Here is a 12,964-nt window from a genome sequence, read left to right as displayed (position 1 = left end):
TCATTAAACTTTAGGGAGAATGATATCTTTGGAAGGAAGTTGATAATGTGCAAAAAACAAGAGAACAAAAATGAACATCAGTGAAGGGGACAAAAGGGGAAGCAGTAACAGGTAGTGATGAAGTGAGGAGGAGGAGATGGAATGAGTATTTGAAGGACTACTGAATGTGTTTGATGTTAGGGTGGCAGATTTAGGGTGTTTCTGTCAGGGTTATATGCAAAGTGAGTGTCATAGAGAGTGGATTATGGAGGAGAGAAGAGGTGGTGAAAGCCTTACCTAAGATAAAATATGGCAAGGTGGTTGGAGTGGAAGGTATTGCAATTGAATTTCTTAAGAATGGGAGTGACTGGGTTTTTGATTGGCTGGTAAGGATATTTGCTGCATATATGATTCTTGGTGAGGTGCTTGGGGATTGGCAGAATGCATGTATTAAATATGTCTTCAAACAACAGATGTATAAGTTTGTTGAGTGTAACCAGTAAGTTGTATGAGAGGTTATTGACTGAGATGATGAAGACATGTACAGAGCATCAGACTGGGGAGGAGCAGTGTGGTTTCAGAAGTGGTCAGAGATGTGTAGATCTGGTGTTTGCGTAAAAGAATGTGTGAGAAATACTTAAAGAAACATAGATTTATATGTGGCATATATGGATCTGGAGAAAGCATATGATAGGTTTGAGAGATACCTTGTCAAAGTTCTTAAGAATATATGGTGTGGGAAGAAAACTGCTGGAGGCAATGAGAAGTTTATACAATGAGTGTAAGACTGCTTCATGCAGGAGCAGAGTAAGGTGGGCTTCTTTGAGACTGGAAGGCCTTCAGTGATGCTTTACTCCTTTCTATCAACAGATGATGATACACCATCATTGAAGGTGACCTTTTTAGATTGTTATTTCTCAAAAGTTTTGGAAATCTGAAAGAAGATTGTGTTATTATCAGCAAAAGTGTACCACAGCTTTCCATCAGGAAGTAAGAGACAATCTTGCTCACCATTCATTTTGTCAGTGGGTTCCAAACAAGATCCACTCTAACCTATGCCATTGGGATTTCATAAACATAACCCATCCAGGCCTTCTTTCCCAATCAATTAGAGCGCCAAATATAGTAAAGGACAATTCTGTGGATCCAGAGGGGCTTCCCATCATCAGGTTTCTATCTCATCCTCTTCTCTGGAGTAGTATCAACCCGCTATGATGGAGAAGTAGGGAGATGAAACAAAGAGGTACAATGTGGGCAATCAGGAGCTATGACCATTGGGTCTTTTACTTGACATTCAGAGGCTTCCTTTGGCAATGGCCAAACAAAATTTTCCTGTCACAACTATAAAGGCAAGCCCATTCCCTCCCCTCATAAAATTCATCAAGGAATTGAAAGAAAATGGATAATCAACATAATTTTGGCCAAATGTCAACCCCAACAGTCTTCAGTCTTCCCCGCTGCAAAGAACTTGGACCTGTCCAATCTCAACATATCTATAATTTGCAGGCCCCTCAAGGCGACAGTGACATATATTGTCAGACCCTAACCATGTGTCTCTAGAACATAGGCATAAGTCTCAAGGATGCCTACTGGCATATCTCTATACACAAACTCTTAAGGAATTTCCTTCCAAGTCATTCATCACATGTGGCAGTTTTGGGCAGTCCACTTTGACCTGAATACTGCTTCTCAGGAATTTATAAGATGGACCTCAGTCCTCATGCAGGACAAAGCTTTCATTATGACTCCTTCTGCAGAAGAATGTTCACTATTTCTCATAATGCCTCTTTTTAACATCTTCAAATAAGAAACTTTTCACATAAGCAAGGGGAAATCTTGTTTAATTTCTTGAAAAAACTTTCTGTGGTTAGTAGTGAAGTGTGATATCTATAATGTGATGGTTTACCTTCCTTTAGACAGATTTCAGAATACCATTTATCACACTTCCCAGACAATACATGCACTATTTACCTTCTGTCTACTGCTGGGAACACTCCTCAGGCAGCTTAGCTACACAAGCATCAGCACCAGGATGGCAAAATTAAAAGCCAAGAGAACAGTTTTATATCTGATCAAGTTCTCCATTTCCCAAAGAGATTTAATACTGAAGATTCCAGACCTACTTACTTTAGAGTGGAGTTGATGAACTCAACAACCCCCTTACTCAGATTAGGGGAAGGGAACTCCTTCCTCCAACATTCTTACAATTTTGATGGATGCGTTGGACTGAGTGAGGACTTCAGTTCTCAGCATGTCATCTCAAAGGTGGTAGTTAGGTACCTGAGCAGGAGTCCTGGCATATCGTCATAAGTGAGCTTGCAAATTTCTTACTCCTCCTTATTGTGCAGTCTACATCCTGTTGGCTTTGTAGGGATAATCCCTTCAGTTATAGACGAACACTTTGGCAATAGTTGTATCTTGTAAAGTACAACCAACAGACTTGTCACACTCTCTTTTACTATATTGCTCCAAGCAAAAGCAAATGTCACAAATCTTTTCAAGGTTTCTTGTTTTAAAGGGGTTCAGTAAGTGCATGAATGCATAATCACAAACTGTATCAGTGGCATCAGTGTCATTCATTAGGAACAGGACTTTCCATGGGATGTTTTCTTTTGAAGCCATACCCCAAATAGACTTTTCAATCAAATGCTCTTAATCTTTGTGCCACTGGTCCTGGACTGATTTCTGCAACTTTGGATGCCCTTGCCTGGAGTGGAATCACTGGACTGACTTAAACCTCTTCTGTCCACAGTGATTGAGACAGATTTGTTTTTTCAGTTCAGCAACCCTAATTACCCCATTGTAGGAGTGGTAGCCATGGCTGCCAGCTCTGAAAACTATCTTCCTCACTCCCGACTCAGTCCTGATGGATCTTGAATCTCCTTAGATCTGACCAGATCCTCCAGCCGGAAATTACGAGTATGCTGGAATCTCATGTAAGGAGATTTTTCAAGTTCAGATAGAGCGCAGAATTAAGGCCGTAAATATCTCAGGGTCTTCTTAACAGCTTTATAAGATGGTAACATCAGTTTGCTGGGAAGAACTTCCAGGACTTCTTAAGGTCGCACAAGTCTTCTTTACATATGCAGTTTGTCTGTCTCTTCTCTTTGTTTTGTAAGGTCACTGATATCATTTTCTACAAGTTTTGGAATTGATTTGTCTGTTTCTAACTGTGAATAGGCTAGTTAGGTCCTTCATCAGCGGACTCATTACACAGACAATAAAGCTTAAATGGGGCCACCTAGATTTAGGGAGTATTTGTCATTTTAGGGTTAACAGCAAAATGCATTACATTGTTATTCCATTTCACATTACAGGATTTTATTTTTACTTCTTTAAGTCTTATTTGCAAGCAACAACATTTACAATAACTATTATTGTTATATGTAACATTAAGTGAGGCAAGTGACAAGACCGTAACCACAGGTTCTCGGGCTTTTAATGTGAGCAGTGTAGTATGAGGTCTATCCATCTTCACAAAAGTTTCTTCAGTTTCTTTTTCTGGCAGTAAGACACATCCAGAATGCAAGCGATTAGTTTTATGGCCATTGTGAAATATTCATTGTACAATTGTTGCATAGTGATACATTGTACTTACAGCAGTTACTGTGCCTTTTTCAGATGCACTGTAAGGTTCAGGGTACAGTGAAGGTATATAGAAATTGAGATACAAGTCAGGAATGTTATACTTACATCTTCAGAATGAATTAATTGATTTCTCTAATTTTTTTCAAAGTATATTAAGATCATCTCCATGACATCAATAAAAGATTGGCTGATTTTTAGATACATTGTATAAAATTGAATTCTGTTATCATTTCTATCTAATTCTGCAATAGATATGGAGATGAGAGATGATGCATCAACACCTGAAGATGAAGATGTTAAGGCTGAATGTCAGAGGATACATAACACACCTCTTGAACAAATCCAGGAAACAGATAAACTGATTTTCAGGTTAGTTTACATTCAAAGGTCTGTTCATAAGTAATGGAATGATTCTTCATCAGTTGATATTTTACCTCATAATTAATGAGTTAGCTTTCATTCCTTAGTAGATAAAAAGATGATGCATCTTCCCAAATGGTATTTTTCTCTGGGATTTATTTTATTACTTTGACCATATTCATATTCCAATTGTATATTGTAGTATGCTTCCCATATTTGATACTTTCGTCTGTCCTACAAGTATTACTGCCTGCAAATATATTTTTTTCCTTATATATGTCTCTTTTTGTATGTATAAGGTTACTAAAGCAACCCCAACTCATTTTTTGTTTATTTTCTGTATACAACCCCAGGACCCATATGTGAAAGGGGCACTGAGGCAGTAACCCAAGGATCCCCAATCCACAAACTCATTTTCATGGGCAAGTTGGAATCCTTTGAAGCAAGAAGTTCTTTGATGAGCTTGTACTCTGTTTTTCAAAAGAATGATTATGAATTATATACTATACAAATAATTTATGTAGAATTTATATAGAATATTACATGATTTATAGATATAGTGTAATACAGAAGTACATACATGTCATTAGTAGCAGAAAATCACAGAAAATAAAAAGAATTTACATCATCTGGTTTGATGCCTAAAGTATCTTAAATATCTTCTTTGCTGTAGCACTTCTCTTCCTCTTTTGATTGATGACATTATAGAAACTGAAAGTCTATGAAAGAAAGTGAATTCAAAGTGAATTAATTAAACTCTATTTAGGAACAGGCTTGAACATGATCAGAAAACAAATCATATATCTGTTTTTTATAATTTCTTTTTATTGTGAAGTATCATGTAAACTTGTAGTGGTGAAAGCAGGAGGATATATGGATTATTTACTGATGTCACTTGTAGATAGCAGCACTCCATGTGGTTTGACAGGTATTTTAAAGGCCATATAAGATTTTATTTATTTATTTATTTTGCTTTGTCGCTGTCTCCCGCGTTAGCGAGGTAGTGCAAGGAAACAGACGAAAGAATGGCCCAACCCACCCACATACACATGTATATACATACACGTCCACACACGCAAATATACATACCTATACATCTCAATGTACACATATATATACACACACAGTCATATACATATATACACATGTACATAATTCATACTTTCTGCCTTTATTTATTCCCATCGCCACCTCGCCACACACAGAATAACAACCCCCTTCCCCCTCATGTGTGCGAGGTAGCACTAGGAAAAGACAAGAAAGGCCCCATTCATTCACACTCAGTCTCTACCTGTCATGTAATAATGCACCGAAACCACAGCTCCCTTTCCACATCCAGGCCCCACAGAACTTTCCATGGTTTACCCCAGACGCTTCACATTCCCTGGTTCAATCCATTGACAGCACGTCAACCCCAGTATACCACATCGTTTCAATTCCCTCTATTCCTTGTACGCCTTTCACCCTCTTGCATGTTCAGGCCCCGATCACTCAAAATCTTTTTCACTCCATCTTTCCACCTCCAATTTGGTCTCCCACTTCTCCTCGTTCCCTCCACCTCTGACACATATATCCTCTTGGTCAATCTTTCCTCATTCATTCTCTCCATGTGCCCAAACCATTTCAAAACACCCTCTTCTGCTCTCTCAACCACACTTTTTTTATTTCCACACATCTCTCTTACCCTTACATTACTTACTTGCTCAAACCACCTCACACCACATATTGTCCTCAAACATCTCATTTCCAGCACATCCACCCTCCTACGCACAACTCTATCCATGGCCCATGCCTTGTAGCCATACAACATTGTTGGAACTACTATTCCTTCAAACATACCCATTTTTGCTTTCCGAGATAATGCTCTCGACTTCCAAACATTCTTCAAGGCTCCCAGAATTTTCGCCCCCTCCCCCACCCAATGACTCACTTCCGCTTCCAGGTTCCATCCGCTGCCAAATCCACTCCCAGATATCTAAAACACTTTACTTCCTCCAGTATTTCTCCATTCAAACTTACCTCCCAATTGACTTGACCCTCAACCCTACGGTACCTAATAACCTTGCTCTTATTCACATTTACTCTTAACTTTCTTCTTTCACACACTTTACCAAACTCAGTCACCAGCTTCTGCAGTTTCTCCCATGAATCAGCCACCAGCGCTGTACCATCAGCGAACAACAACTGACTCACTTCCCAAGCTTTCTCATCCACAACAGACTGCATACTTGCCCCTCTTTCCAAAACTCTTGCATTCACATCCCTAACAACCCCACCCATAAACAAATTAAACAACCATGGAGACATCGCACACCCCTGCCGCAAACCTACATTCACTGAGAACCAATCACTTTCCTCTCTTCCTACATGTACACATGTCTTACATCCTCGATAAAAACTTTTCACTGCTTTTAACAACATGCCTCCCACACCATATATTCTTAATACCTTCCACAGAGCATCTCTATCAACTCTAACATATGCCTTCTCCAGATCCATAAATGCTACATACAAATCCATTTGCTTTTCTAAGTATTTCTCACATACATTCTTCAAAGCAAACACCTGATCCACACATCCTCTACCACTTCTGAAACCACACTGCTCTTCCCCAATCTGATGCTCTGTACATGCCTTCACCCTCTCAATCAATACCCTCCCATATAATTTACCAGGAATACTCAACAAACTTACACCTCTGTAATTTGAGCACTCATTCTTTTCCCCTTTGTCTTTGTACAATGGCACTATGCAAGCATTCCGCCAATCCTCAGGCACCTCACCATGAATCATACATACATTAAATAACCTTACCAACCAGTCAACAATACAGTCACCCCCTTTTTTAATAACTTCCACTGCAATACCATCCAAACCCGCTGCCTTGCTGGCTTTCATCTTCCACAAAGCTTTTACTACCTCTTCTCTGTTTACCAAATCATTTTCCTTAACCCTCTCACTTTGCACACCACCTGGACCAAAACACTCTATATCTGCCACTCTATCATCAAACACATTCAACAAATCTTCAAAATACTCACTCCATCACCACTACTTGTTATCACCTCCCCATTACCCCCCTTCACTGAAGTTCCCATTTGCTCCCTTGTCTTACACACTTTATTTACCTCCTTCCAAAACATCTTTTTATTCTCCCTAAAATTTAATGATACTCTCTCACCCCAACTCTCATTTGCCCTCTTTTTCACCTCTTGCACCTTTCTCTTGACCTCCTGCCTCTTTTTTTTTTATACATCTCCCACTCATTTGCATTTTTTCCTACAAAAATTGTCCAAACGCCTCTCTCTTCTCTTTCACTAATAATTACGTCTTCATCCCACCACTCACTACCCTTTCTAATCCCACGCTTCTCATGCCACAAGCATCTTTTGCACAAGCCATCACTGCTTCCCTAAATACATCCCATTCCTCCCCCACTCCCCTTACCTCCTTTGTTCTCACCTTTTTCCATTCTGTACTCAGTCTCTCCTGGTACTTCCTCACGCAAGTCTCCTTCCCAAGCTCACTTACTCTCACCACTCTCTTCACCCCAACATTCTCTCTTCTTTTCTGAAAACCCCTACAAATCTTCACCTTCACTTCCACAATATAATGATCAGACGTCCTTCCAGTTGCACCTCTCAGCACATCAACATCCAAAAGTCTCTCTTGCGCACGCCTATCAATTAACACGTAATCCAATAACTACTTACATATGTATACTTATGTATATCTCGCTTTTTAAGCCAGGTATTCCCAATCACCATTCCTTTTTCAGCACATAAATCTACAAGATCTTCACCATTTCCATTTACAACACTGAACACCACCCCATGTATACCAATTATTCCCTCAACTGCCACATTACTCACCTTTGCATTCGTATCACCCATCACTATAACCCGGTCTCGTGCATCAAAACCACTAACACACTCATTCAGCTGCTCCCAAAACACTTGCCTCTCATGATCTTTCTTCTCATGCCCAGGTGCATATGCACCAATAATCACCTATCTCTCTCCATCAACTTTCAGTTTTACCCATATCAATCTAGAATTTACTTTCTTACTTTTATCACATACTCCCACAACCCCTGTTTCAGGAGTAGTGCTACTCCTTCCCTTGCTCTTGTCCTGTCACTAACCCCTGACTTTACTCCCAAGACATTCCCAAACCACTCTTCCCCTTTACCCTTGAGCTTCGTTTCACTCAGAGCCAAAACATGCAGGTTCCTTTCCTCAAACATACTACCTATCTCTCCTTTTTTCTCATCTTGGTTACATCCACACACATTTAGACACCCCAATCTGAGCCTTCGAGGAGGATGAGCACTCCCCGCGTGACTCCTTCTTCTGTTTCCCCTTTTAGAAAGTCACAATACAAGGAGGGGAGGGTTTCTGGTCCCCCGCTCCCGTCCCCTTTAGTCGCCTTCTATGACACGTGAGGAATGCGTTGGAAGTATTCTTTCTCCCCTATATATATATATATTTTTCTTTTTCTTTTCATACTATTCGTTATTTCCCGCGATAGCGAGGTAGCGTTAAGAACAGAGGACTGGGCCTTTGAGGGAATATCCTCACCTGGACCTCTTCTCTGTTCCTTCTTTTGGGGGGGGGGGGGAAACGAGAGGGGAGGATTTCCAGCCCCCCGCTCCCTTCCCTTTTAGTCGCCTTCTACGACACGCAGGGAATACGTGGGAAGTATTCTTTCTCCCCTATCCCCAGGGATATATATATATATATATATATATATATATATATATATATATATATATTAAAAAGGGGGTGACTGTATTATTGACTGGTTGGTAAGGTTATTTAATGTATGTATGACTCATGGTGAGGTGCCTGAGGATTGGCAGAATGCGTGCATAGTGCCATTGTACAAAGGCAAAGGGGATAAGAGTGAGTGCTCAAATTACAGAGGTACAAGTTTGTTGAGTATTCCTGGTAAATTATATGGGAGGGTATTGATTGAGAGGGTGAAGGCATGTACAAAGCATCAGATTGGGGAAGAGCAGTGTGGTTTCAGAAGTGGTAGAGGATGTGTGGATCAGGTGTTTGCTTTGAAGAATGTATGTGAGAAATACTTAGAAAAGCAAATGGATTTGTATGTAGCATTTATGGATCTGGAGAAGGCATATGATAGAGTTGATAGAGATGCTCTGTGGAAGGTATTAAGAATATATGGTGTGGGAGGCAAGGTTGTTAGAAGCAGTGAAAAGTTTTTATCGAGGATGTAAGGCATGTGTACGTGTAGGAAGAGAGGAAAGTGATTGGTTCTCAGTGAATGTAGGTTTGCGGCAGGGGTGTGTGATGTCTCCATGGTTGTTTAATTTGTTTATGGGTGGGGTTGTTAGGGAGGTGAATGCAAGAGTTTTGGAAAGAGGGGCAAGTATGAAGTCTGTTGTGGATGAGAGAGCTTGGGAAGTGAGTCAGTTGTTGTTCGCTGATGGTACAGCGCTGGTGGCTGATTCATGTGAGAAACTGCAGAAGCTGGTGACTGAGTTTGGTAAAGTGCGTGAAAGAAGAAAGTTAAGAGTAAATGTGAATAAGAGCAAGGTTATTAGGTACAGTAGGGTTGAGGGTCAAGTCGATTGGGAGGTAAGTTTGAATGGAGAAAAACTGGAGGAAGTAAAGTGTTTTAGATATCTGGGAGTGGATCTGGCAGCGGATGGAACCATGGAAGCGGAAGTGAGTCATAGGGTGGGGGAGGGGGCGAAAATCCTGGGAGCCTTGAAGAATGTGTGGAAGTCGAGAACATTATCTCGGAACGCAAAAATGGGTATGTTTGAAGGAATAGTGGTTCCAACAATGTTGTATGGTTGCGAGGCGAGGGCTATGGATAGAGTTGTGCGCAGGAGGGTGGATGTGCTGGAAATGAGATGTTTGAGGACAATGTGTGGTGTGAGGTGGTTTGATCGAGTAAGTAATGTAAGGGTAAGAGAGATGTGTGTAAATAAAAAGAGCGTGGTTGAGAGAGCAGAAGAGGGTGTTTTGAAATGGTTTGGGCACATGGAGAGAATGAGTGAGGAAAGATTGACCAAGAAGATATATGTGTCGGAGGTGGAGGGAATGAGGAGAAGAGGGAGACCAAATTGGAGGTGGAAAGATGGAGTGAAAAAGATTTTGTGTGATCGGGGCCTGAACATGCAGGAGGGTGAAAGGAGGGCAAGGAATAGAGTGAATTGGATCGATGTGGTATACCGGGGTTGACGTGCTGTCAGTGGATTGAATCAGGGCATGTGAAGCGTCTGGGGTAAACCATGGCAAGCTGTGTAGGTATGTATATTTGCGTGTGTGGATGTATGTATATACATGTGTATGGGCGTGGGTTGGGCCATTTCTTTCGTCTGTTTCCTTGCGCTACCTCGCAAACGCGGGAGACAGCGACAAAGCAAAAAAAAAAAAAAAGAAATATTTTTTTATTATTTATTATTATTATTTTTTATTATTTATATATATATGTATGTATGTATGTATGTATGTATGAGTGGTTGGTCCATTCTTCGTCTGTGTCCTAGCATTACTTTGCTGACTTGGGAAACAGCAATTATGTATAATATTAGTAATAATCAACATATACACATAAACATGCACATACAGAGATATATACATATGTTCACATGTCCATATTCATATTTGTTTGCCTTCATCCATTTGCAGCACTATCCCACCCCACAGGAAACACATCACTACTCCGTGCTTCAGCAAGGTATCACCCGGAAAACCGACAAAAAAGGCCACATTCGTTCACACTCAGTCTCTAGCTGTCATGTGTAATGCACCGAAACCACAGCTCCCTATCCACATCCAGGCTTCACAGACCTTTCCATGCTTTACCCCAGATGTTTCACATGCCCTGATTCAGTCCATTAACAGCATGTCAACCCCAATATACCACATAGATTCATTTCACTCTTTCTTGCACACTTCTTACCCTCATGTATGTTCAGGCCCCAATTGCTCAAAATCTTTTTTACTCCATCCTTCCACCTCCAGTTTGGTCTCCTGCATCTCCTTGTTCCCTACACCTTGGACATATAAATCCTCTTTGTCAACCTTTCCTCACTCATTTTCTCCATATGCCCAAACCATTTCAACACTCCCTCATCTCTCAACCTCTCTCTTTTTATTTCCACACATCTCCCTTACCCTTTCATTACTTACTTGATCAAACCCCTCGCACATCATGTTGTCCTCAAGCGTTTCATTTCCAACACTTCCACCCTCCTCCATACAACCCTATCTATAGCACATGCCCTGCAACCATATAATATTGTTGGAACTACTATTCCTTCAGACATACCCAATTTTGCTCTGTGATAATGTTCTCTCTTTCCACACATTCTTCATAGTTCCTAGAACCTTTGCTCCTTCCCCCACCCTGTGACTAACTTCCACTTCCATGTTTCCATTTGCTGCCAAGTCCACTTGCAGATCTCTAAAACACTTCATTTCCTCCAATTATTCTCCATTCAAATTTACATCCCAATAAATCCGTAGATCCAGATATATGCATGCTTACATGTTGAACACTTGAAGATTTCAGTTGCTAATGCATTAAATGTTTCCTGTTGATGCTTTTGATGCAGGGTATGGGATGCAGATTGGTAGGGGAAGGAGATTCTGTGCTATCCACAAAACTTTTGTTTTTCACCAATCTCTGTCTTAATATTTCTGGATGATCTGTCTAGGTTTCATTCCAAACATTTCTTGAGAATCAATGTTTTTTTTAATTATTAGTATAACTTTTCAGGGATCTTTGCAAAACATATACTGGAGACCTTATGGCAGTAGATCACCTCAACCTTGGGGTTCCTTTAGGAGAGTGTTTTGGACTTCTTGGAATCAATGGAGCAGGGAAAACAACGACATTCAAAATGCTTACTGGAGATTTGCAAGTGTCATCTGGTGATGCATTTGTTAATGGATACAGCATTAAGTCTGATCTGAAAAAGGTAAAGATTTATATGTCATTTTTTTTGGGGGGGATATCTTAGTATGTTTTATGGTTAGTGAACTTAATTCATTGTAGACAAAAACTTGGGATTTTTAAAGATGAAAAGTCACTTTGACCAGGTTCTCAGCCTCTTCAGTATGATGTCAGTTTTTGTATCATATGGCTTGTAAGTTATGTACCAAATTGCTACTCATTAATTATAATCATGATTCTGGTTGCTTCTAGAAAACTAATGTAGCGTTCCCCTTGTTGGTTGACGGTACAAAGTGCAGTAAGTGTTTTCGCCATGGCAGATTGGAGTGATAACTCTGTAGAAAAGAAGTTTCTTCTTTCAAGAATTATCTTTGATGTAAATTAGGCCAGGTACTGAGTAACACAGTCTTATAATATACATAGATTAAGCTAAAAGCAGGGTCATAAAAGATATAAAAGATTAATTACAAGCTTGTGAAAAGCATGTTTCTGAGCCTTCATTGTCATATAGTGTTCCCAAGTGTTGTTGGTTGGTTGATTAGAATTTTAGTATATATATTGCTCAAGGTGATGTGCCTGTGGACTGACAAAATGCCTGTATAGTGCAAGGGGAAAGAGGTGAATATTCGAGTTACAGAGGTATAATTTTATTGAGTGCATCTGGTAAGTTGTACGGGTGAGTGTCAATTGAGAGGGTGGTGGCATGCACAGATCTGAGAGGAAGAGTGTGGCTTCATGAGTTATATAGGATGTGAGGATCAGGTGTGTGCCTTGATGAATGTGTGTCAGAAACACTTAAGAGAAATGGAAAGATTTGTATTTGGCATTTATTATTCTGAGGAAAGTGCGTGATAGGTTTGTTAGAAATGCTTTGTGGAAAGTGTTATAAATTCATGTTGTGGTAGGAAAGTTACTTGATTACATGACTCAGTGAGAAGTTTGTGTCAAGAGAGTAAGGCTTGCATATATGAAGGAAAAGAGGAGGGTGAAGGTGGATCTGCAGCAGGGATGTGTGATGTCACTGTGTTTGTACAATATGTAAATGGATGGAATGGTCACAGGAGGTGAATGCAAGGGTCTTAGCGAGAGGGATAGGTATGCA

General features: G+C 40.2%; 1 protein-coding gene across 1 annotated transcript in view; it reads left to right on the top strand.

Annotated features, from left to right (window-relative positions):
• The window catches only part of Abca3 (ATP binding cassette subfamily A member 3), a 201,783-nt gene that overhangs the window by 156,242 nt on the left and 32,577 nt on the right, over window positions 1-12,964 (top strand). The window contains exons 30-31 of the mRNA XM_071663978.1: window positions 3,819-3,936; window positions 11,686-11,887. Coding sequence (XP_071520079.1) covers window positions 3,819-3,936; window positions 11,686-11,887 — 320 coding nt within the window. The remainder of the gene's footprint in view (window positions 1-3,818; window positions 3,937-11,685; window positions 11,888-12,964) is intronic.

The sequence above is a fragment of the Panulirus ornatus genome, chromosome 8, assembly GCF_036320965.1.
Source record: "Panulirus ornatus isolate Po-2019 chromosome 8, ASM3632096v1, whole genome shotgun sequence".
NCBI classification, from domain to species: domain Eukaryota; kingdom Metazoa; phylum Arthropoda; class Malacostraca; order Decapoda; family Palinuridae; genus Panulirus; species Panulirus ornatus.
This window is presented reverse-complemented; position numbering and strand designations above follow the sequence as displayed.